This window comes from Meles meles, chromosome 2, assembly GCF_922984935.1.
Source record: "Meles meles chromosome 2, mMelMel3.1 paternal haplotype, whole genome shotgun sequence".
Taxonomy (NCBI): Eukaryota; Metazoa; Chordata; class Mammalia; order Carnivora; family Mustelidae; genus Meles; species Meles meles.
In genome coordinates this window covers 6,316,338-6,340,565 of record NC_060067.1, presented here as the reverse complement: position 1 = coordinate 6,340,565, position 24,228 = coordinate 6,316,338, and the positions used below count along the sequence as shown (strand labels likewise).

Below are 24,228 nucleotides of genomic sequence, written 5' to 3'. Positions count from 1 at the left end.
CCGCAGGCCTTCCCGCAGCTGCCCCGCAAATGGTCTTCAGTTCGTGCCGGGCCACCGCGAGTCCCACGGCCACGGAATCCCCGAGGGTGGAGCACACCCTGGCGTGTGGCCGCCCCCTGCCGCCCCCTGCCGCCCCCTGCCGCCCCCTGCCGCCCCCTGCCGCCCCCTGCCGCCCCCTGCCGCCCCCTGCCGCCCCCTGCCGCCCCCTGCCGCCCCCTGCCGCCCCCTGCCGCCCCCTGCCGCCCCCTGCCGCCCCCTGCCGCCCCCTGCCGCCCCCTGCCGCCCCCTGCCGCCCCCTGCCGCCCCCTGCCGCCTTTTCTCCTCCCCCGCCCTGCCTTTCCCGGGGGACCATTTCAAGCGGACGGAATTCCCGTTTTGCAGCTCGGCCTGGCCGTGCTGACCCTCTGGAACGGCCTGCAAGGTTCCAGTGTGTTCTCAGGACCCTGACCCTCTGGCCCACGGAGAGCTGTTTCCTCCGCGGTGTTTCGTGCTCCTGTCCTCGTCTCATACAGAATTCTCGGGCTCCAGCGACTCGCCGAAACCTCGCAGGGCGGCCCAAATGGGCGCTCAAATGCAAGGACTCCAGAAAGGCCTGAGTGGGTAGACGCAGCCCTGTTGTAGTACTAGGAGCAGTCAGTCCCATTACACAGACACCTCGGGGGGTAACCTTCTATGTCCAACTTGACTGGAAATATTAAGAAATCCTAAATCCTGCATTGCTTAACGTAGCTATGGGTTTTAATAAAATAGTATAAAGTGTCACTAAAGATTGTTTTTTTTTATCATGACTGTAATTTAAATTATTTCATTTATTGACCCAGAGAGATTTAAGAATGTCTGTAAAATTAGTATTTTAATAAAGAATGAAGTCATAGGTATTACATGGAAAGGTAAATCCTTTAAGTTTTGTAGCTAGACAGAAAGCAATTTTTAATTTTTTTTTGTTTTAATCCTTATTCCATCAAAGCATGAGTGTTCTTGGGGTGCCTGGGTGGCTCAGTGGATTAAGCCTCTGCCTTTGGGTCAGGTCATGATCTCAGGGTCCCGGGATCAAGCACCGCTTCAGGCTCTCTGCTCAATGGGGAGCCTGCTTCTCCCTCCCTCTCTGCCTGCCTCTCTGCCTTCTTGTGATCCCTGTCAAATAAAAAAAAAAAAAGCATGAGTGTTCTTATGGCAAAAAAATATTTTGGTTACTAATATACGATTTCCACTGGAGTCTTATGTTTATATTTTTGTGCCCGACCCTAAGAACTAAGAAAGTTCCTTTCTCTCTCTCTTTTTTAAGTCCTTAATTAGCATAACGTGTTAATTAGAACTGTATAAAACAGTTTAGGAGTGCCTAGCTGGCTCAGTCAGGGAAGCATGTGACTCTTGATCTCAGGGTCCTGAGTTCAAGCCTCAGGTTGGGTGTAGGCATTACTAAGGAAAATAAACGCAAAAAAAACCCCCCAAAAACACCCCTATTTAAAACCACATATATGGGGGTATCTGGGTGGCTCACTCGGTTAAGCCGCTGTCTTCGGCTGGGGTCATGATCCCAGGGTCCTGGGATTGAGTCCCACATCGGGCTCTCTGCTCAGCAGGAAGCCTGCTTCTGCCTACCCCCCACCCCCGCCTGCCTCTTTGCCCACTTGTAATCTGTCTGTCCGATAAATACATAAAACCTTTGAAATATATATATATAAATAAAACCACATATATGTATGAAATTATGTGCGCTGAATTTTCTTATACAATTCTCTGCATTTGAAGTCTCGAAGATTGACTTCTCATTATTTTTTATACTGAATTAAAAAGAGTCTCTTAGCTTTTAAAAGAGAGAATTTAAAGATGAAGGGGTGCAGGTTTCCTTCAACATCCACTCAGACATTTCACATATATTCATAAAGTGCTTGTCACATGTCGTGGGAAGGTGTTGAAAATATAGCCATGAACCAGATAAAGTCCGCCTCCTCGTGGAGATTATACTCTTGTAGAGGAAGAGAAGCAGTGCACCAAGGGACAAAGGGACAAGTTCAAATACGTCTGACAGTGATAAGTGTTATGGAGCCGGTAAGGAAATCAGGGAGTGGGGGGTGCGTCAACACAAAATGAACAAGTCTCTTTAAAAATTACAAAAAGAAAGGAAAAGTGCTTTATTGGAGCTCCAGTTAGGACAGCCGCCTGAATGCACCATCTTCACAAAGAAGAGAGTGCTCCGGGGAAAGAACACTTGATACGGAGTTATATACGGATTTTTTTTTTCACATACAGAGTTGCAAATCATCATGATGAAGGACATTCCAGAAAGTTACAGGCTTTATGGTATGTTTTTAGTACGTGCAAGGCTGTATGACTTTGATCTTACGGGAACCAGGAAGGCTTTTTCCTTTTGCCTGTCTTCATGTTTGGAATGCTCCTTTTTGGTTATATTTTTAACAAAACAGATGCTCAGTGTGTGGTGTGGGGCAGAAATAGAGCCTATGCTTGGAGGTTTCGCCAAGTCATTTTCACCTTGGTGATGTTGAAGTATAGATTCCCTGGGAACCCAGGAGCAGGGCCTGCAAACATGGAGTGTTGAAAATTTTATTATCTGGTGCCATTTCATAGTGTGCTCTGAGAATGCCTCGTTGATAAAGTGACAGTGAGCAGAGACGTATGGGACGGGAAGGAGGAGCCATATGTAAGCTGTGGACAGAGCTCCCCAAGCACGGCTTGGTGTATTTGAGAATCAACCAAGAGGCCAGTGAGGCCTGAGCAGAGGGCACCAACAGGAGAAGGTTGGGGTTCTAGTCACATAGGGACCAAGTCACCAAGAGCTTTTTAGTAAGAATTCATGGGTCCGGGGTAGTTATTTGCCTCCCTTCATTGGGTTCCTACTCTGGACCAGACTCTGTGCTGGGCATTGGGGTTGGTGAGGGATGGTTTATAAAGAAGCTTCAGTTTCTGCCTTCAAGGAGCCAGTATCCTTCTTACTATTGTTCCCCCAAATGGCTTCTGGCCTTTTTGGGGTACAGTTAAGAAGGGTGGGTTGATACCAGGGTGGTTCAGGAATAAGGAACCCAGATCTGGTCTGAGCTTTGACACTAACTGTATAAACTTTAGGCAAGCCATTTAACCTTTTAGAGCGTTAGAATTTTCATCTGCCAAATGTTAGATGTAGAAATCATTGCAAGACATTTTTCTAACTAAAAAACAAAAGTTTGGGGCACCTGGGTGGCTCAGTGGGTTAAAGCCTCTGCCTTCAGCTCAGGTCATGATCCCAGGGTTCTGGGATCCAGCCCTGCATTGGGCTCTCTGCTCAGCGGGGATCCTGCTTCCTCCTCTCTCTCTCTGCCTGCCTCTCTGCCTACTTGTCATCTCTGTCAAATAAATAAAAATAAAATCTTCAAAAAACAAAAGTTTGATTCTATAAAATCGAAGAACTCTATTTTAGTACAAAAGCATTTATTAAAATTGTACCAGAAAAGCACTTCATAAATCATAATCGTGATACATACGCAGGGTCACTTAAAATTTAATTCACGATTTGCTTAATTTAAGATAAGATCTTGTTTCATAAAACACAATTAGCTTTGTAAATAAGTGATAGTTAAAAATATGTAGTGTAGATTATATAATTTTTTTTGACCATTGTGTTTCCTTTATGACTTTGAACTTGAAGATCTTTGTCAAAGATGTTCAAAACTAAATGCAATGCCAGACCGGAGTGACACAGTGGCTTGGATTTTTAGGGTAGATATTTTCCCTTTCTGATTATGCTTTAAGATTTCCCATGATAAGTCTTCCCTGACAGACATATTTCCCCAGTGCCTGGTCCAATGTGGATGCATCGCAGTGACTCAATATACAGTGGAAAGGAAATAAAGGGCAAATCATCTCCAATACTTTTTGCAAGTTGATAGGGTATAAAATATTAAAGGCCATATAGTTAATTTCTGACATTCTTCAGAACATAGGAAATATATTTAACAAGAACGCTTGAATTCATTCAGCATATTAAACACCAACTCTTTATCAGGAATATCATTGAACAAAACAGACCAAACCCTGTCTGCATGGAACTTAACATTCTAGTGGGAAGAGACAGGTCATAATATTCCTGATGACCTGATTAACATATTATAAGGGATTAAATACTGTGGGAGCAAGCAAGAGGGAGTGTGGGATAGAGAGAAATTTAAGTAGAGGAGGGAAGACCTACTCCTTTCCAGGAATAGATGTGAGTATTTTTTTAGGAACATTTCCGAGCAGGGTGGACTGAGAAGATGACCAGTTTCTAAATTGGGGATTCTTTTTTTTTTTAAAGATTTTATTTATTTATTTGACAGACAGAGATCACAAGTAGGCAGAGAGAGAGGAGGAAGCAGGCTCCCCGCTGAGCAGAGAACCCAATGCGGGACTCAATCCCAGGACCCTGGCATCATGACCTGAGCTGAGGGCAGAGGCTTTAACCCACTGAGTCACCCAGGTGCCACCAAATTGGGGATTCTTTTGAAACATCTTTCTTAAAAGAAGACTTCCATATACTACCCTAAGTGCGGTTTCTACTCTTTAGAGTTGAAGTTTTTAAAATCAACTCTGTTGAGGGGCACCTGGCTGGCTCAGGTGGTTAAGCATCTGACTCTTGATTTCAGCTCTGGTCCTGAGCTCAGGGTCCCGGGATTGAGTCCTGCATCGGGTTCTGCACTCAGCTGGGACTCTACTTGGGATTCCCTCTCTCCCTTTCCCTCTCCCCTCCACCTCCCTACACTCAATCTCTCTTCTCTCTCTCTCTTTCTCTCTCTCAAATAATCTTCTTATTTATTTATTTTTTACTTTTTTTTAAAAAAGATTTTATTTGTTTATTTGACAGAGAGAGAGAGAGATAATGAGAATAGGAACACAAGCAGGGGGAATGGGACAGGGAGAGGCAGGCTGCCCACCGAATGGGGAGCCTGATGCAGAGCTCCATCCCAGGCCCCTGGGATCATGACCTGAGCTGAAGGCAGACACTTAACGACTGAGCCACCCAGGCACCCTGAAGTGAGTTAAAAAAAAAAAATACAAGTTCTTGAGTTTGTTTGTTTGTTTGCAGGACAATTTATTTTACAGAGGATTGAAGAAAAGCGATAGAAGTAGAAGAAAGATGTCAAATAGGAAGTAAAGTAAAGGCAGATCGCCTTTTCTCCTCTAGCTATGTTTTTGCCGTTGAGGCCGATCACCATCATTACCAGAGTCTTTGAAGTTGTCTTTGTTTCTTCCAAAGGAAAGAAAAATGTTATCCTTTATTATAACCATCCGGTGCTTCTGTTGAGTATATTAAGATGTTTTACTTCTTATCTAAGAAACAAAATAAGTGTATGGATATATTTCTACCAGTTTTTATGTATGTATGCATTTATTATTTATTTTCTAAGTGCAGGGATCAAAACTATGACCCCAAGGTCAAAACCTGAGCTGATATCAGGAGTCGGGTGCTTAACCGATAGAGCCTCCCAGTCGCCCCTCCAGCAGCTTTTAAATAGTAACCTACCATAATCATTCCTCTATCGGTTATAACTTCTGCCCATAGCTACTTAGTAGATGGTATCAGATCTTTTTTGGTTCTTTATGTTGCTGGCATGTTGTGGCCTCTACCCACAGCCTCCTTGCTCAGGAAGGGTAAGTGATGAATTATGAACCGATTATTTATAGTATCATATTTAGCAACGTTTCTTTACCTTTTACAGGTGCTTTTAAAAAAATTGGTATTGTAGTAAAATGTACACAACACAAAATTACCATTTTAGGCATTTTTTTAAAAGTAGGCCCCCCACGGAGTGCCGCATGGCTCAGTGAGTTAAGTGTCTGCCTTTGGCTCAGGTCATGATTCCAGGGTCTTGGAGTGGATCCCCGCATTGAGCTCTTTGATCAGCGGGGAGCCTGCTTCTCCCCGTCCCTCTGTCTGCCTCTCTGCCTGCTTGTGATCTCTCTCTCTCTATGTCAAAAAAATAAATAAAACCTTAAAAAAAAATAGGCCCTACATGTGGAGCCCTACACAGGGTTCAAACTCATGACTCTGAGATCAAGACCTGAGCTGAGACCAAGGGTCAGAAACTCAACTGACTGAGACACTCCGGCACCCCCCACTTTAACCACGTTGAACTGTACAGTTCAGTGGCGATAAGTATATTCACACTGTCTATAACCATCAGCACCATCCCTCTCCAGAAACTTTCATCTTCCCAAAGGGAACTCGGTACCCATTAAACACTAACCTCCATTCCCCTTTCTCCAGGCCCTGGAAACCACCATTCTACTTTCTGTCTATGAATTTGGCTACTCTAGGTACCTCAAACTCCAACACATGGAGTTTCATAGTATTTGTTCTTTCGCGTCTGTCTTATTTCCCTTAACACGATGTCCCCCAGGCCCACCCACCTGGTGGCATGGTCAGCACTGCCTCTGACTTTAAGGCTGGATGGTATTCCCCTGTATGTGTACACCGTATTTTGTTTGTCCATCCGTCTGTTGACTGAGTCCTTGAGTTTTCTAAAAACTAACTTTGTTGAGGTGTTAATTTCCATTTAATAAACTGTATCCATCAAAAGTGTACCAGTTGGTGTTCAGACGGACGGACGTATACACCCGTGGAACTGTCTTCTGTTGAGACACAGAACATCTTGATCATTCCCAAAAGATTTAAGCTGATTGTGTTTTGATAGTTTTGCAACAACCGTTAGGACAGTCGGTGAAGCAGATGCTGTAAGTTGACTCCCCGACAACCACCTCTCCTTGCTCCCTTCTCGGAGAATCTCGGTTGTGTTTTTTCAGCACGGCCTTCTCCAGAGCTCTGCCCCTGCTTCAAGGGACGTTTTCGCGGAGAGATCCCGGTCATTTTAAACTCATCTTTGGGCTTTCATTTCTCTTGCAAGGGTCTGTTTTCAGGGGAGATTTCTTGGCATTTAGAGGTCAAGGGAGGTCTGCTGGGAAAGTCGTCCTTAATTTTAAGGAGACGCACAAAGAGATGATTCTTTTTGCCTCTAAAATGTTGCCCAAAGATTCTGAAAACTTTAAAATAAGCCTGGGTTTTGTCTATTTGAGATAATTCTGAGACATCTTTTCTAAGAAAGACTAACTAACCTTCCAAACCTCAAATTTATTATCCTACAGTTACTTTAATGATCACTTTGTGAGCCTGAAAAGCCACTAGGTGTCACTCCTACTTTCTTTTCAGAGATAATCCAGTGGCATTTTCAATCTTGGAAATACTAAATCCAGAGGCATTAAAAACATCCAGTAATTTAAAAGGTTATATTTCACATGACTGTGAAATGTTAAAATCAAGATATGAGAATTTTGAAATGAATACATTAGTTTTTCTTCAAATGATGTTAACTAGCGTGATGCATGGTTTCTGAGTCAACACAGTGATTTAGGCAAATCACATTTGAAAGTGTTCGGTATAGGGATGCCAGGCAAATGGGAGATTGAATGTGATTGAATGTGATTGAAATATTTTTTCCCTGGGACCATGCTCACAGTAACAGAGCAACATGCCCTCGGTTACCAACAGTGGGAATTTTTCCCGTGGAGGCAAAGCGAAGTTTTGAGCTATGTTCAAACTATCTGTCATGAAGAAAGGATTTGGTTAAAAATAAGAGTAGTTTTGGGGCGCCTGGGTGGCTCAGTGGGTTAAGCCTCTGCCTTCCACTCAGGTCATGATCCCAGAGTCCTGGGATCGAGCCCTGCATCGGGCTCTCTGCTCAGCGGGGAGCCTGCTTCCCGCCCCCCTACCTGCCTCTCTGCCTACTTGTGATCTCTGTCTGTCAAATAAATAAATAAAATCTTTAAAAAAAATAGGAGTAGTTTTGAGAGTTCCTTCCTACTCGCTAGCTGGGTTGCTGCCCTATTCATGAAATGTTGAAGAAAAAGCCAATTCGATTTTTATAAAAGGAGTAATTCTGAGTTAGAGGAAGAAGGAAGAAGGGAAGGAATAGGAGGAGAGACAACAAGATAGAGAGCAGTAGAAAGAGAGAAAATAGGATGGAAGGTTTCATTGTGTCTCGTGTCAAACTCTCTCAGCTCTGAGTAGGAGAACCCCAACCCCAGTTGTGTAACGGAAAAGTGAACAGGTTTTTACGATCTCCTGGAACCAGGAGGAGTGTGGTGGCTTCGGGGAGGTATGCATCTGGGGAAGGCAGCAATTCTCAAAGTGTGGTGTGGGGGCCTCAAAGGAGACCCTGAGACACTTTGGGGTTCATAAGGTCAAAATCATTTTCATAATAAGTAAGACACTGTTGACCTTTGTCTGCTTGTTCTTTCACAAGTCTGTCGTTGAGTTTTCCAGAGGCTACGTGACTTGCGATATCAGACAGAATGCAGAAGTGGACAGTCGAATCCAACGGTCTTCTACGAAGCTAGCCATTCAGATTTGCAAATATGTAGGACAAATTCATGCTTTTCAGTGACTTTTCTGTTTGAGAAACTATAGTTATTTGCAGTAAAATATGTTAGTCCATTTAACATATGAAAGCTTTTCTATTTTTAAGTGATAAATAAATATTTTTAAATGTTCTCTTCTGTTTTAATTTCTAATATAGTAAATACCGATAGCTGTATAAACACACATCAACAAAACTTCTTTGGAGTCCTCAATAATTTTTAAGAGTGTAAAGTGGTCCTGAAACCAAGACGTTCAAGCATTGCTGGCTTTGATGAGGTACAGTTGGGCCCAGGCATCAAGTGGTATCACCAAAACACTGTTTCCATATCTGGGGCTGATGTCCTAGGTGTTGTCTTCCTTCTCAGGCTTGTGATGGCAGAGATGACCCCAGCAACTCCAGGCTTGTACCGATCAGGTTCGCAAACCCATAGGAGACAATGCCCCTCTAGTAAAATTTCTAGCGATTACATTGACCGAGCTTGAATCACATGCCCGACCACATGCCAATCATTTGAGCGGAAGGGCAGTCGATGCCTGGATCAGATGTCCACCCTTGGAGCCCAGGAGCAGGGTCGGCCCACCAGCACTGCAGGATAGTGAAAGAGTGGCTCTCCAGAGAGACACTGAGCAGAAAACCAACCAACCAACCAACCAACCAACCAACCAACCAATGCTTCTTCAGAAAGACTGAAGCTGAAGCCAAAGATTTACAAAGAAAACTACCCTGTTCTCAGTTAGAATCCTGTCCCTTCCACTGTCCGCATCTTGAGACAATAGGGCTGCTTCTCTCTCCCTGGGAAGGAGTAGGGAGTCTCATTTCATTCTCTAATTAGAATTTGGGTCCCAATCACACGCCCTAGCAGAAGTTCTTGCTATGAATTAGCAAGGCTGGCCACATAGAAAGTTGTCTTTTTGCCATCAATTATGCAAAAGACCTATCTTAAACTGAGATTTCTTCCCTAAGTGTCTGAAGATGTTAATTTTATGCTGTTTGCAGGATGACTCCTGTCAGATCATTTAACTTTTTCATGGCCTCCTTGTGCCTATCTCCAAAAACAAGGATATATTCTTTGACTCTGAGCAATACAAGACGGGAGAAAAAGTTGTTCTAACGCCGATCTATCAGTTGCTATGCTATATATCTACCAAAGGAATTTTGACATTTTTTCAGATTATGTATCAATTTTCATCAAATATTTAGGTTCTAAATATCTTTGACAATGATTTAGAGTTTTCATCAGTCGGTAAACACCTAGTTGTATTCTTCATTGCTTGCCTTTTTCTTTTTTCCTTTACCTTTTGTTTTTAGCTTCATTACTTGGTTTTTTATTTTTTAATTTTTTAAAGATTTTATTCATTTACTTGACAGAGACCACAAGTAGGCAGAGAGGCAGGCAGAGAGAGAGGAAGGGAAGCAGGCTCCCCGCTGAGCAGAGAGCCCCATGTGGGGCTCGATCCCAGGACCCTGGGATCATGACCTGAGCGGAAGGCAGAGGCTTTAACCCACTGAGCCACCCAGGCACCCCACTTCATTACTTTTAATATTAAATGTTGATTCTGTAAAATGTCAATTTTTACAAAATGAATTAGGAGTTAGATCATAAGTGCCACAAAAATAAAAAGAAATTATTCATTTACTTGGGACACTAACTGTACACACACACATGCATGCACTTTGAGTAATCAAGTGAAAAAAAAGCCAGTGTTTCTCCTTTTATTCTTAATTTATAAATTAGGCTGCAAAAGGAAGCAGCAATAAAAATTGCATCCATTACTATTAAGAATCAAACAACATTTGTCGTATACTTTGATTTGGCACACTTTATGCTTCCACTAAAATATTGCCGTTTTGTAAAAACGAGATTGTACCTTTTTTGTTGTTGTCGAGCCCTTCGGATGACTGAACACCCAATAACAGTTGTGTGTTGTACATTAAATATCATCTGGGCTTATTTGCATACTATGTCTGTTTCCCTATTGCATTTTCATTAACTATAAGAACAAACATTCCAATTAAATTGATACCAAAACCCACAGTAATTTTTAACGTCAATTTCCCACATAATTCACAGTACTGCATGCTTCTTTTTTTTTTTTTTAAAGATTTTATTTATTTATTTGACAGACAGATCCCAAGTAGACAGAGAAGCAGGCAGAGCGAGAGGAAGGGAAGCAGGCTCCCCGCTGAGCAGAGAGCCTAGTGTGGGGCTCATCCCAGGACCCCGAGATCATGAGCTGAGCCAAAGGCAGAGGCTTTAACCCACTGAGCCACCCAGGTGCCCCAGTACTGCATACTTCTAAAGAAAAAAGTTTAGCACACATATGCCTTGGAAATAATTCCAGATTGTTCCCATAACTTAATCGCTGAGCCGCTTTGTGAAATGTAGTTACCTTGCACTGTCCACGTTTTTAATAAAAAGCAGCAATGCTAAATTTCATACATTACAAAGTTGCACTGAGAACCTAAAATTAGAATAACCTTCAGCTGTGAGGACCCACTCCTTGCCAGGAATTAAGCCCATTCCTTCTGGTTTAAGGACTAGGTAACAGCCTGGGCGTCGGTAACAATGAAAAGAGAGAAGAAAGCTGCTGCTTGTTTGTTTTGCGTCAAACACGCAGAAATTGGATGGGCGAGTCCGATTTCAGGACGAGAAGCGGGTCCTGTAGGACACTCGGTGTTTTCTTCTGACAACAGCAAATAAAACCCCGTGCCACCCCTGGTCCCTGCACTGTTTACGAAACTGCTGCAGGCGCCGCTGCCCCAGCGCGGGGACCGGCCACAGCGCCCGGAGTTTTAAGAAACGCCAGAGACTGGGTCGCCCCAGGGACTCCGCTCTAGTCGGCGCAGCCGGGGCTGTTCCGTGTCCCTGCTCGGCCGCGGTCCCCCTGCACCGCGCGTCCGACTTCTGCGGTTCCCGCGCCGCGAGCCTGTGCGGGCCGCGAGCCTGTGCGGGCCGCGAGCCTGTGCGGGCCGCGAGCCTGTGCGGGCCGCGAGTCCGCGCGCGCCGGGTTCCCTCCGCGGCCGCGGGGCAGGCAGGGGCGGCGCCCGCTCGCCCCCATCCCTCCCCCCTTCCCTGCTCCGGGTCTCGCCGAGACGCGCGGCCGCCGCGGGCACCCCGAGGACTCCGGGAGAGCTCAGCGGCCGCCGGGGTGGGTCTGCTCCCCCGAGGATTCACTTCCCTCGCGGCTTTTTTTTTGTTTGTTTTTTTTCCATTTTTCTGTCCATCCTGCAAAAACTTTTTTTTTCCAAGAAACGCGCCGCGAACTGACTGCGGAGAAACTTGAGCGAACAGTTTCAGCGCAGCCGCTCCGCGCCCTCGGGAAGCGTTAGGACCTTCGAGGCCCGGGGGCGGGTCAGCGCTTCCTCCGAGAGGCCCGCGGGGGCGGGAGGAGGTTGTGAAGGTCCGGCTCGCCGGGGGGCGGGGCGGGGTCATCCGTCAGGACTCGGGGGTCGTGCCAGGGCTTTCTGCGATTCTCCTGCTAGATTGCAAGACTGTTCTGATTTTCTCCGACAAATGCACAGGAAGGGCGCCAAGTAAAAGGTCTTGAGAGTGACAAAGAAAGAAGGTTTTTTTGTTTTGTTTTGTTTTTCTCCCAAACGGAGTGGGGAGACGGGTAGCCCCGCGCGGCCTCGGCGAGATCCGGAATCCCGGCAGGAAAATTCACATTCAGAAACCTGGACGTGAAAGTCCTGGTTCGGCATCGTGCGGTTGGGCTCGGAAGGACTTTTCCACCGGGAAGAACTCGCGTCTCCGGAGCCCGCTGGCCGGAGAGCGTCTCCGAGGATGGGATAAGGCGCTCCGAACCGGCTTCAGGCTTTGAAATTGAACTCGGGGCACCATGCGTCGGGCGCGATGAGGACCCCGGAGCACTTGGAGGCGGCCGCTGCCCCACGGAACCCTCACGGCACCCGGCAGGGCAGGTACCTCTACCTGGAAGCGCTGCTGCAGGGGGGCGCTCCCTGGGGCTTCACTCTGAAGGGCGGCCTGGAGCGCGGGGAGCCGCTGATCATCTCCAAGGTTTGTTTCTCTTTGTGACCCTGCCTTTGCTCGCATGCGTTTTCCGCCAGGTCGGTCAGAAATGCAACCGTCGTGTCGGGGATTGCCTGAATATTGCTTCGTGCAATTGTATACCCCATTTGCCGCTGCACACCTTTCAGGTGATAGCTGGAAATATTCTGCATGGCTTGGCGTCGGAAAGAAAAAAAAATGCGTCTAATTCATTTAGTCTAGGAAATCCCTGGGGGAGAATGTGCTTGCTCAATGGATAATCTTTTTGTGAATGAAATCGTGCAAAAGCAGCTACCACGTGATCTCTTCAGTAATAAATCAGATTAAAGATTAACAGCGCGGTGATGGGAGTGACGTGGTATATGTTTAGGAATGTGTTCCTTTATTGAGCATATGACTAGAAAAATACCTGCTCTTTCTCCCGTCCAATGAGAATATCTAACATTCCACAATATTTTAGAATTTCTTTGTAATTCTAGAATAAGCGATTACATAAATATTATTTACTGCTTTTTGCACACTCAGAAAGAAGTAAATCAACTTTCTGTATAAATCAAACACAAAACACCATTTCTGCCTCTTTTCTTTATCTATGTCTTTAACTTTTAAACCTTAGTCTCCCATGACATGCCTCAGTCCTTTTTCTTTGGTATGACTGGGAATACCCACTGAATGAATCCTTTTTTTTTTTTTTTGTATTAGGCTTAGTATTTCTGCTTTTCTCTTTGACTACAGAAATTAAGAGAGATTACAGAAACTTCTTTTAAAATTTCAGAATGTTAACTGTCTACAACAACAGAACATAAATGCTTTTTACACATATGCATTGCTTAAGAAACATGTGCAATTCGGGGGGGGGAAGTTTTTTAGTTTGAGGATGGGAAAGGGATAAATATGCCTTTTGCCCAAGCTCTGTTACCTGTTTAGGTTATTTCATATCCCCAAAACTGTGTTTGGAGAGAGATGGAAATGGATTCTTACTGTGGATAATTGGTTTCTAGCAGGCAGCCAAGAGTGTGTGGGATACCACTGTAACGTTTGTGGTTTTTCCTCGTCTTTTCAAAGAAAGCAAAAAGATATATGTATACATATGTGTATCAGTGAGGAAGGCATCCAACTGTAAGTAACTGAAAACCTGACTGATAGTGGCCAGAGTAAATGGGGGTTTGTTTTTCTCATACTTCAAAGAGCCACAGTTCAATCATATCAACATGGACGTCAGTGATCTCTCTACTCTGCCGTCCCTATGACCTTGGCTTTTGTCCTCATGGTTACATGATGGATGCCATGCCTCTGGTGTTGCATCTTTATCCTGGGCAGGGTTTTGGCTTTTTGTTTGGAAAGACACAGACTTTTGCTTACATCTCATTAGCCAGAAGTGTGCCCCATACCTCTCCTCAGACCAATTCCTGGCCAAGGGGCATGGGATTATCATGACTAGCTTAGACCGGCAGGATTTCTTTCCTGGAACCTACCTTTCCTGATGTCCAGGAATCTCTGCCCACGGTTTGAATAAATTGGGGTTCTTTTTTCATGAGGAAGGAGGCAATGGATGCTAGGTAGACAACAGAATGTGTGCCATAAATACAAATATCATATCTGCCTGTTAGAATTCTGGGTGTATACCCAATTTGCCTGGCCTTATGTGGTAAGATATTATGTGTCTGTACACTGGACTACAGTTTGCTGTAGGACAGGCCGAATGCTACCACTCATGAGCCACTCCTCTAAGGCTCTGTTTAATCTGCAGACGGGTGTGTGGATGGGTATACTACTATCTCCCTTACCTGAATGTATGGGGATTAAAGGAGACCATGCGTTTAGAGCAGTTAGCATAGTGCCTGGCACACAAAGGCGCTCAAAAAAGATCTTAGCAAAGATTACGGTTATTGCTTTTTATGATCCTAGGGGACATTTGTATGAGGATACATATTCGGCTGCTCTACAGCAATCCAAAATAACAATCGCTTAAGCCACACTGGAGTTTCTATCGCTCTCACACAATGATCTGAGCATAAGCCAGACTGAAAGATAGCTGCCCGAGATCAGAGACCCAAGACCCAAATTCCTTCTACTTTTCTTACATCCATCCGTGAGGGGATGCCCGACCTGCGCTGTCAAAGGGTACTCGCCACAACACCTGCTTTCCAGTGAGTAAGACGTGGACAAAGGAGACAGGCAAGGCAATCTCTTGCCTTTCGAGGGTGTAATCTGGGGCGGTCTGCTCTGTCCGTTATGGTAGCACCAGCCCCATCTAGCTAGTTCTGTTTTAGTGAAAAGTGAAAGGAAGCCAAATGTATAGTTCTGGTCCTCATGCGTGCTAGCCACACTTCAAGGGTCACGGTTCTTCAAAGCTCTTGTGTGGCAAACTGACTTGGCCGAGCTGCGTTTCTTCCTCTCTCCAAAGTTTCCTTGGTTTCATCAAGCTGCGTTAGGGGGTCTCTCTTCTCTACTCTTCCAACCCACTGTTTACATTTCTGCCACATCTAACCGCGTAGGCCGGTACACAAGTATTTGTGAGTAAACGAGAGGACGTGGGCTGTGTCTTATTTCGTCTTGCATGTCCAGGATCCGGTGGAGTGCCTGGCAGAATATGTGCTCGGTAATTTTTTTTTTTAAGATTTTATTTATTTATGACGGGGGGGTTGCAACACAAGCACAGGGGAGCTGGAGAGCTCCCACTGGGCAGGGAGCCCAACATGGGGCCCGATCCCAGGACCCTGGGATCATGACCTGAGCCAAAGGCGGACGCTTGATGCCTGAGCCACCCAGGCGCCGCTGTGCTCGGTACATTCTAGTGCATTGATAAGCACAGGTGAAACAGAGGAGCAGGCAGGGCCGTGGGAAGGTAGAGTCCCACGAGATGAAGATGCGGGGCAGATCTCCAGATGGAACACGAATTAGTTTCTCATTGCTGCTGCAAAAATGACCACAAACTGGGGCGCCTGGGTGGCTCAGTCAGTGAAGCGTCTGCCCTCCGCTCAGGTCATGATCCCAGGGTCCTGGGATCCAGCCCCACCTTGGGTTCTCTGCTCGGCGGGGAGTCTACTTCTCCTTCCCCCTCTGCCTGCAGCTCGCCCTGCTTGTGCTCTCTCTCTGCCCAATAAATAAATAAAATCTTTGAAAAAAAATCACCACAAACTTAGCGGCTTAAACCATAGGTCAGAAGTGAGCATAGGTCTCGCTGGGCAAAGGTCAAGGTGTCAGCAAGGCTGAGTTTCTGCGGGAGGCTCGAGGGGAGAACCTGTGTCCTTGTCCTTTCCAGCTTCTAGAGGCCGCCTCCATTCCCTGGCACACAGCCCCTGTCCAAAGCCAGCAATGGCAGATTAAGTCCCTCTCACATGGCATCACTCTGATCTCTAACTTCTGCCTCCCTCTTTCAATTTTAAGGACCCTTGGGAGTATACTGGGCCCACCGAGATAATCTCCTTATTTTTTATTTGTTATTTTTTATTTATTTATCTGTCAGAGAGAGAGAGAGAGAGGGCACGAGCAAGTGCAAGAGCAGGGAAGGGGCAGGCAGAGGGAGAAGCAGGTTCCCCGCTGAACAGGGAGCCGGATGCAGGACTCAATCCCAGGACCCTGGGATCACAACCTGAGGCAAAGGCAGACGTTTAGTTGACTGAGCCACCCAGGCGTCCTGATGACCTCCCTATTTTAAGATCCGCTGACTAACAGCTTTCATTCCATCTGCAAATGTTGTTCCCCATTGCCATATACTCTAATACATTCTGTTTCCAAGGATTAGAACATGGATGTCTTTGCAGGGAGAGGGTTTGATTTTGCCTGCCCCCAAGCATTTGAGCACTGATGAAAGTCCATATAAGTAAGACCATGTCAGAGTTGATACTACAGTGAAATTTAATGGCTGATCATGCGTATCCCAGATCCTCTCTCTAGAATAGTGAGAAAAGTGCACACCAGCTCTTACACTGGTAGCCAGATGTCCACTATTGCCTCAAGGTAGGATGACCCCCATTGTAAGGGAAGGGAAAGGGCAGGACACGTTGAATCCTACATGGGAAAGGCACGTACACTTACACCAAAGCAGTTATAAGCAGCCAGGTATGGCTGACAACATAATGAATGAAGTCTTTTTTTCTTTAGGAGAATGAATGGGAAAAGGAACTACAAAAGGGTGGCAATAAAAGAAATCATTTTCCCGTCTTTTTCTTGGAGGTTTAATGTCCTTGAAAAGGAAAGGTGGGGTTGAGGAGAGAGCCTCTGTAATCTGTGAACTTCAAAAAGAAAGGGCAACTTTTTCTTTAGTAAGGATTGTATGTAGAAGCTCAAGTAATTCAATAGTTCAGGAAGTTGGCAGCCTGATTTTATGATGACTCACTCTGCATTGTGGCTGAGAAAAGCGGTTCCACCTGTGGTAGGGGTGCACCTGCTCCAGGGTTCAGAAATCAAGAAACAAATGCAATCACGATACCAAGGACAGCTGCTGGTGACACGGGCTGAGCTTGGACGACATGCCACGCTCTATCCCAAGACGCCCACGCATGTCAACTCATTTGATTTCCACAGCTCCATGACGAAGGTAATAGGGCTTGCAGATGTATCCATAAGAAACGGAGACACAATGTTTGAGTAACTTCCTGCAGCTCTCACAGCCAGTGAGTGATGGAACTGGGATTTGAATCCAGACATTCTGCTTCTCGGGGGTCTAGGCATTTAACGTGCTGTGCCATCCAGTCATCGCTGCCTGCCAAATATTTGGCTCTGTCTAGATTCTAGAGCTATATATTGGGTAAAATATGGGGTTAATCTTTTGTTATGTATGTTTTAAAATTTATTAGAAGAAAACGATCTTTAAAAAAAAACAACACAACTTAGTCCTGAAAGGTACCGTACAATAGGTATGACTATTGCTCAAGCAACAGTTTCAAAGTCAGTTAAGACCCATAGAAGGAGGAGTCACTTAATAGTTCTTAGTAAGTATCTCTGTGGTGTCCTCATCCAGGGAGTCAGCTTTTTGTGCCCTTCAGACATGGCCTTCTGAAGAAGCCACTTCTCTGGGCTCTTACGTCCTCCACGGTCAGAACATGCGTTCCTGATTCCTGCTCCCCGGGAGGCATCTTTGTTTTCACTGGACTCTTTGTGTATAAATCCTGTGGTTCCGTCTTCCACGGCATCGCCTTCTCTGAAACTCCTCCTTCTGCTTGTAACACCATCCTCTTCTTGCTGTCAATCCAAATCACAGCCTTCCTCTAGCCCTTGTCCACCAAGGCTCAGCTCACAACCCTATCCCATCCCCAGCGTTCCATTCTTTCTCTATCGGTGAAGTCAGAGGCGTCCTCAAACCTGTGTCTCCAGGCTTTCTGCTGGCTAACACTACTCAGATTTTTAGGTGGTTCTTCTAGCCTTTGTGATTCGATCTAATCCATGAATCCTCTCTAATTATACCTCTTCTGGACAGAGGTATCTAAAACCTCCCAACTGACCTGCCACTTTAAAGTGAAATGAACTGGGGTGCCTGGGTGGTGCAGGTGATTGGGCATCCCACTGTGGGTTTCAGCTCACACGATGATCCTGGGGGCGTGAGATCAAGTCCTGCGTTGGGCTCTGTGCTCAGCGTGGAGTCTGCTTGAGACTCTCTCTCCCTCTGGCCCTGCCCCTCTAAAATAAGTAAGTAAGTATGTAAATGAATGAATGAGTGAATAAAATATTTAAAGTGAAATGAACTGCCTTAATGCACTGGGAGAAATCTTAGACATATCAATAGGCTAGGAAATTACTTGTTTAGGTCAGGAAATTACTCGTTTAGGACATAAATTGTCTGGATGGTCATGCTGAGATTTCCTCATTTCTAGATTTTCCATATCCATTTCTAGATTCAGCACTTCCCAACCTTATAGCTTCCTTAGTGCTCCTCAGTCTCAATAGACCAGCATCAGCCATACCATTTCTCATGGCCCATTTCTTCTGCACTAAAACCGTTTTTACTAGTTCTTCAGCCATAATCCCTGAGTTCAATTTGAAATAGATTTCTAGGCAGCCCCAGACCATGGGCTGGTTGATTTTATTTTCCCCAAAGTCATCTTTTCCATTTCTTTCAAGTACCAAGCTAAGTCAACTTGTTATTGATCTTTTAACACAACCAGTTCTTTCTGGGTTTCTTTTCTTACTGGTCCTGCTTTTTCCTTTAACATCTTTTGCCCTTCTTGCCCGGCTGTCTCTGTCTGCTGTCCTGAAACTATGTTTTGTTCCCTCAAATCCATCCCTGTCCTACATTTGCGTGAATTCTTCCTTGTTGTCATCTCTCCAACATGTTTATTCACACCATTTTCTGATACAGGTAGTTGTTTGCATTTGGCATGTTCACAACAAATTATAATCTCTTTAAAGCCGAATGAGCTCTACTTCACGCTGTGTGTCCTGCATTTCCTGGCAAAGTACCTCCCATTCACACACAGTGAATGCTTCACAAATGTTAAATGATTTATAGGATTTTAGAGCTATGAAGAACCTCAACAATCCTTCAATCCAACTTCCTCATGACACAGAGAGAAAATGGAGACTCACTAAATTTTGTTTATTTGCCAAGACGGTTATTGCCTTAGCAAACAAATTGCATGTGTGTGGTGTGTGTGTGTGTGTGTGTGTGCACGCACATGTGCACATGTGTGTAAAGCTCAGCTAGTGAGAAAGCACTCAGAAGTGCTTTCTGGTTGTGCCATGTATACTTCAAATGAATCCAGCTCCTGTAGGCTATTAACTTCTAGAAGCTAAGGATGTTTCCCCTCCTTGCCCGCCTCCCTCCCTCCACTCTTCCTTCCTTCTTTTTCTTCGGTTATCCACAGTGCTTAAACAATGCACAACAATGATGACAATGAAAATATATTAATGAATGAAGAGAAAGATGAATGAATACTTCTTTAAAAATCTTTAAATTTTTAAAAATTTAAAATCTTCTTTAAAAATCTTTGTTAGAGGAGCAAATGAGATAGTAGAAAAATCTCTTTTGAAAAATGAGGCAAGTAGGTTGAGTTTGGGTCTTCTTTTATGATGTCTTGCACATACTTAATGTTTGGTGTTTGTTGAGTTGAATTAGATTGGAAAAAAAGAGAAATTCATGGTTTTATTTAACTTTTTAGAAATTACCCGATTTAGAAATTGCTTAAAGTGTTGTGTCCTTTTTTGTCACAAACTAAGCTCATGATCCCATCATTGTCATTGAAAATGACTTTATTCAAGTAGCATGCTGAGGTGGTGTGCCAAATGGATAGCAGACTTGGTAAGAATTCTGCTTTTTTCCCAAGCTAACAGATTCTCAAGGCATTGCCTTCTATGCAGGGAACACAACTTAAGGAATATTTGTCTGTCTCATTTTAATGAACCCACAGTGTGACCGGAGACACATAATGAGAGACTTCCTATCCATCTTAAAAAACAAAAAACAAAACTAAACTGAAAAACAAAAACCAAAGAACCTTCTGGGTCGTAACTAACCCATAGCCCGATTTTTCCACATCTCTCCCTTTCATGTACTTCCAAGCAGTGAACATCTTGATCCAAACAGCCGCAGAGCTGGTGTTCTCTCTGGCCCATCCATCTCTCATGCTCTGACATCCGTGAGGCCAAGTTTCCCTGCCCAGCTGAAGCACTTCTAATGAAACTAATGACTCTCCCCACAAAAGATAACTTGTGTATCTCTAGCCACTGAATGGAAGGGACAGTTCTTTCCTGCCTTCAGAGGAGGCTTTTGTAACTTGGCAGATGGATGCACAGGACACTCAGGTCTGGACATCTAAGTCTGAATTTGCTCTTATGTCAATCGCACTTTTTCTTTCCGCAACCATCCACACATCTATTCTTATCCTTCTCGATCTTGAACTGTATTTTATCGTAGAGATTTATGATATTTATCTAAAGTGTTTATTTTTCAATGCTCTTTGGTATGTTTGTACTGATTTAGGGTTGTGATTTCTGCTTCTTTCTTTCTTTCTTTCTTTCTTTCTTTTTTTCTTTCTTTTTCCCCCATTTTAGGAAAGGCTGTCCAGGATAGCACAATACACATTCCAGACGATGTAGGGCTTGGAGGGAAAATGAACATTTCATTTCTACCATAGTCTCTACTGGCTATGAGACCATAGGGAGTAACTTGGCTTTGCTGGACCTTGGTCTCTCTTTTTTGAAAACACAGCATTCCACCTAGTGGAGTTGTTATAAGTCTTCCAAGCTAAACAACAGTGCTTGGAAACGACAAAACACAATCAAGAATTTAGTTACGATGATAGGGACTACTGGGAAAATAGTAGGTGTCAAACAAGAGCTAGCAAGCCACATAACAAAGATGATATTTGACTGATTTCTGTATCCTGGCAGCACTCATTACCTCACACTGAACACTGAGCAGATAATTCTCTGCCCTCATGGAGCTTATAGTCCAGGAGAAAGAGGGTGGCAACAAATCTGTTCATCCATGATAATTTCAGGATTGGTAAGTATTATTTAAGAAACAAACAGTATGGGGCGCCTGGGTGGCTCAGTGAGTTAAAGCCTCTGCCTTCGGCTCAGGTCATGATCTCAGGGTCCTGGGATCAAGCCCCGCATCGGGCTCTCTGCTCAGTGGGGAGCCTGCTTTCTCCTCTCTGTCTGCCTGCCTCTCTGCCTACTTGTGATCTCTGTCTGTCAAATAAATAAATAAAAATCTTTAAAAAAAATAAAAAATAAAAAACAAACAATATGATGGGTTCAAGAGTGGTAGCATTTGTGGCGTAGAGGTATGAGAAGCAGGGTTCTCTTTAAGTAGGTAACCGGAGAAGAGTTTTCTGATAAGAGAACATCTCAGCTGACACCTGTGGGATGAGAAATATGAAATCAGACATGCAAAGAGGTTTGTAAGTTGGTCTAGGCAGGAGAGTCTTGGAATGTTAAAAATAAATAAATAAAGTCAATGTTATTGGACCATAGTAAGGGTTTTAGCCTGTTCAGATGCTATAAGAGAGTACCAAAGTCAGAGTGCTTTATAAACAGCAGAAATTGATTTCTCACAGTTCTGGAGACTGGGAAGTCCAAGATCAAGGTGCCTATAGATTTGGGGTCTGGTGAGGGCTTGCTTCCTGGTCCACAGATAACCATCTTCTCACTGAGAAGGCCGAAGGGGTAAGGGCGCTCTCTGGGGTCTGTTATAAGGGCACAAATCTCACTCATGAAGGCTCTACCCTCATGACTTAATCACCTCTAAAGGCCCCAACTTCCAGATATTATCACATTGGGGGAATAGGTTTCCAACATATGAATTCGGGGGGGGAGGGCACATAATCAGTCCATAGAAGTAAGCGCGAGAGAGAGAGAGTGGTATGACATGAAATTGAACCGTTGTCAGGTGTCAGATCATATCAGACATTGTAGGTTGTGGGGAGCACCTTGGATGGGATTTCAGTACGGGGTGTGAGGGTACATCATATCACAAGTCCTCTCTGTTTATGGTGAGATGGAGTGTATTTAAACTCTGGGTGATTTTTATTTTTATGTTTTAAGATTTTTTAAGATTTTATTTCTTTATTTCACAGACAGAGATCACAAGTAGGCAGAGAGGTAGGCGGGGGGCGGGGGGAGCAGGCTCCCCACTGAGCAGAGAGCCCGATGCGGGGCTCCATCCCAGGACCCTGAGATCATGACCTGAGCCGAAGGCAGAGGCTTAACACACTGAGCCACTCAGGCGCCCTCTGGGTGATTTTTAGTGCTGGTTCTTAAAGCCCCTTCTCTTCTCTCCCTCATATGAATTTCTAAGGTACCTCTTGGGTTTACAGCAGGGCAAGGCCTTCCAAAAGACAACAGTCAAAATTTTTAATTATAATTTATGGAGTGATATACAAATAAATGGCAAATATTCTTTTTTGATTCGTTGGGAGACGTTTATCTTTCTCTGTCCCATAGCTGTTGACCTCTAGGGTTGTTCATCACCTCAAGCCAACGAGAGCTCCTAGAGTTGCGTTTGTCCCAGAATATGGCTGACTTCACTGAGGTCCTGCTCTGTCACTGCATGCCTTCCCACCAAAGCTCCGCAAAGCTCTGTGAGGTTGAGGCCCCATTATTATTTCCATCTTATAGGTAAGCAGGAGGCTGGTAGGAGGTTGTAAAACTAGATAGGTGCTAATCTAAGACTTTTTAAAATGTAAGCCTGAGAAACACCTTTGAAAGTGAAAGCTACATTGTCATTTGTAGTTCCAAAGAATACTTCCGTCGTCTTCGTCCCAAGTCACCATCAGCTGTTAGAAGGGGTGGGATGTGTGAGCTGTGGGGAAAAGCCAGGCAGCCCAAGGGCACCTTCAAGGTCGCTTGTACCATGACATGAGGAACACACCTGAGACCTCACCTCAGCAATAAATTGGACTCCCCACATCTTCCCAGACCCCGCTTCCTGCTTGTTACTTGGGCAAGGTTCTAACCTTGGTCTCAGTTCACCCCTCCTCTGATTGTTGTTTTTCTGCTGGGATCTTGCTGAATTTCATTTTAACATACGGTCATCAACAGGGCCTTTGTTTCTCTCTCGTGCCCTGGTTTCCTCAGTTGACTTAAACTCCTGCTCCCCGTCAGCCTGAACCCAAGCTATCCCTTGGGCTGGATACGTTCCATCACCTGGATAGGCATGAGAAATAAAACCTTAACTCTCCAATCAGGTCAGTTACCCAAGGAGAAACACTAATTGACTAAATGAACAGGAAGCATCGAAAGCCAACAGGGGCTGGGTCCAGTCTACACAGGGATCGGGCTTGAGGTTCATGCTGGCAGAGCACTGTTTTTTGGGGTGCTCCAAGTTCTTGCCTTCCAACGTGGTGAGGAGGTCGGCACCACAGCAGATGGTCTTCTATGGAGGAGTGTCCGTTGTGCCAGACTTTATTTTGTTTGTCCCTTTCTAGCTCTTGTTTACCTTAAAATGTAACTGAACTACTGTGATTTGCCTATCACTCCATAATCACCAGTGCAGCTCCGGCTCGGTCTCCCACGTAGCTGACTCTCTCCAGGCTTATCTTGTCTGCTCTGGTTCCGTGACTCTCGTTAGTACCCACGCTCCCTGAAAGGCGTACTTTCTAGCTGTCCTCCTAGTGTGTTCGCTTGGCACAATCCTGGGACCTCCACACACAGCTGCTCAAAGCCACGGCTGCTGGTAGTGTCCTCGCCCGGCTGGCCTCATCCCTCACCCATTCTCAGCTCCTGGCAACAGTTCAGACAGATCCGAGAATTCTAAAGATCTCAAGATTAAAGAAAACGATGACATGAATTTGGAATTAAGACACAGACAATTTAAATGGAATAAGCAGTCTTTGAGTTAGCGGGACTAAGTGCCTAGCACTTTGGGGATTAAATTGTATCGTAAACCACGCATTTGCTAGAAGGTCGAAAGAAAGGTTAAATTTCTAGAAGTAATTGTCTTGCTCCTTTGTTTTAAAAAGTTGAAACTTTCAATGGAAGGAGTTGTATAGACATAATTTAAGCTTCATCATCTTGTGTGTAGTCCTCTGAGAAGTTCATATTTTTTTTTTTGCCTCCTCTCAGGGAAACTGGGAAGTGAGCTTCTGGAATTCAGACAAGGGATCTTGGCTGGGTCCCAGCCGTAAATGCACACATTGGATGTGAGATAGGAGAGTCAAGGAATAGAACAGTGAGTAAATTTGGGGCAATGAGTTTGTAGAAAATACTTGACACTTTCCTTTATTCTTTGATTTTTTAGGGGGCAGAGGGTTGTTTTCTGTATTTTCACTTTCGAGCAGCAGATCAAAAACCACACAGCCATCGACTTAAGCATGAGCAGCGGGAAAGTTAATTAGTTTTGTTCTTCAGGATTGCATTACGGTTGTGTGCTGGTGCTCATGACTCACC

The 24,228-nt window shown here is 44.8% G+C and overlaps 1 protein-coding gene across 1 annotated transcript in view; it reads left to right on the top strand.

Moving 5' to 3' along the window:
* Positions 1-11,490: 11,490 nt before the first annotated feature.
* The window catches only part of SHROOM3 (shroom family member 3), a 297,082-nt gene continuing 284,344 nt past the window's right edge, over positions 11,491-24,228 (top strand). Inside the window, 1 exon segment of the mRNA XM_045997798.1 lies at positions 11,491-12,405. Within this exon segment, the coding sequence (XP_045853754.1) occupies positions 12,241-12,405 (165 nt within the window). The 5' untranslated portion in view covers positions 11,491-12,240.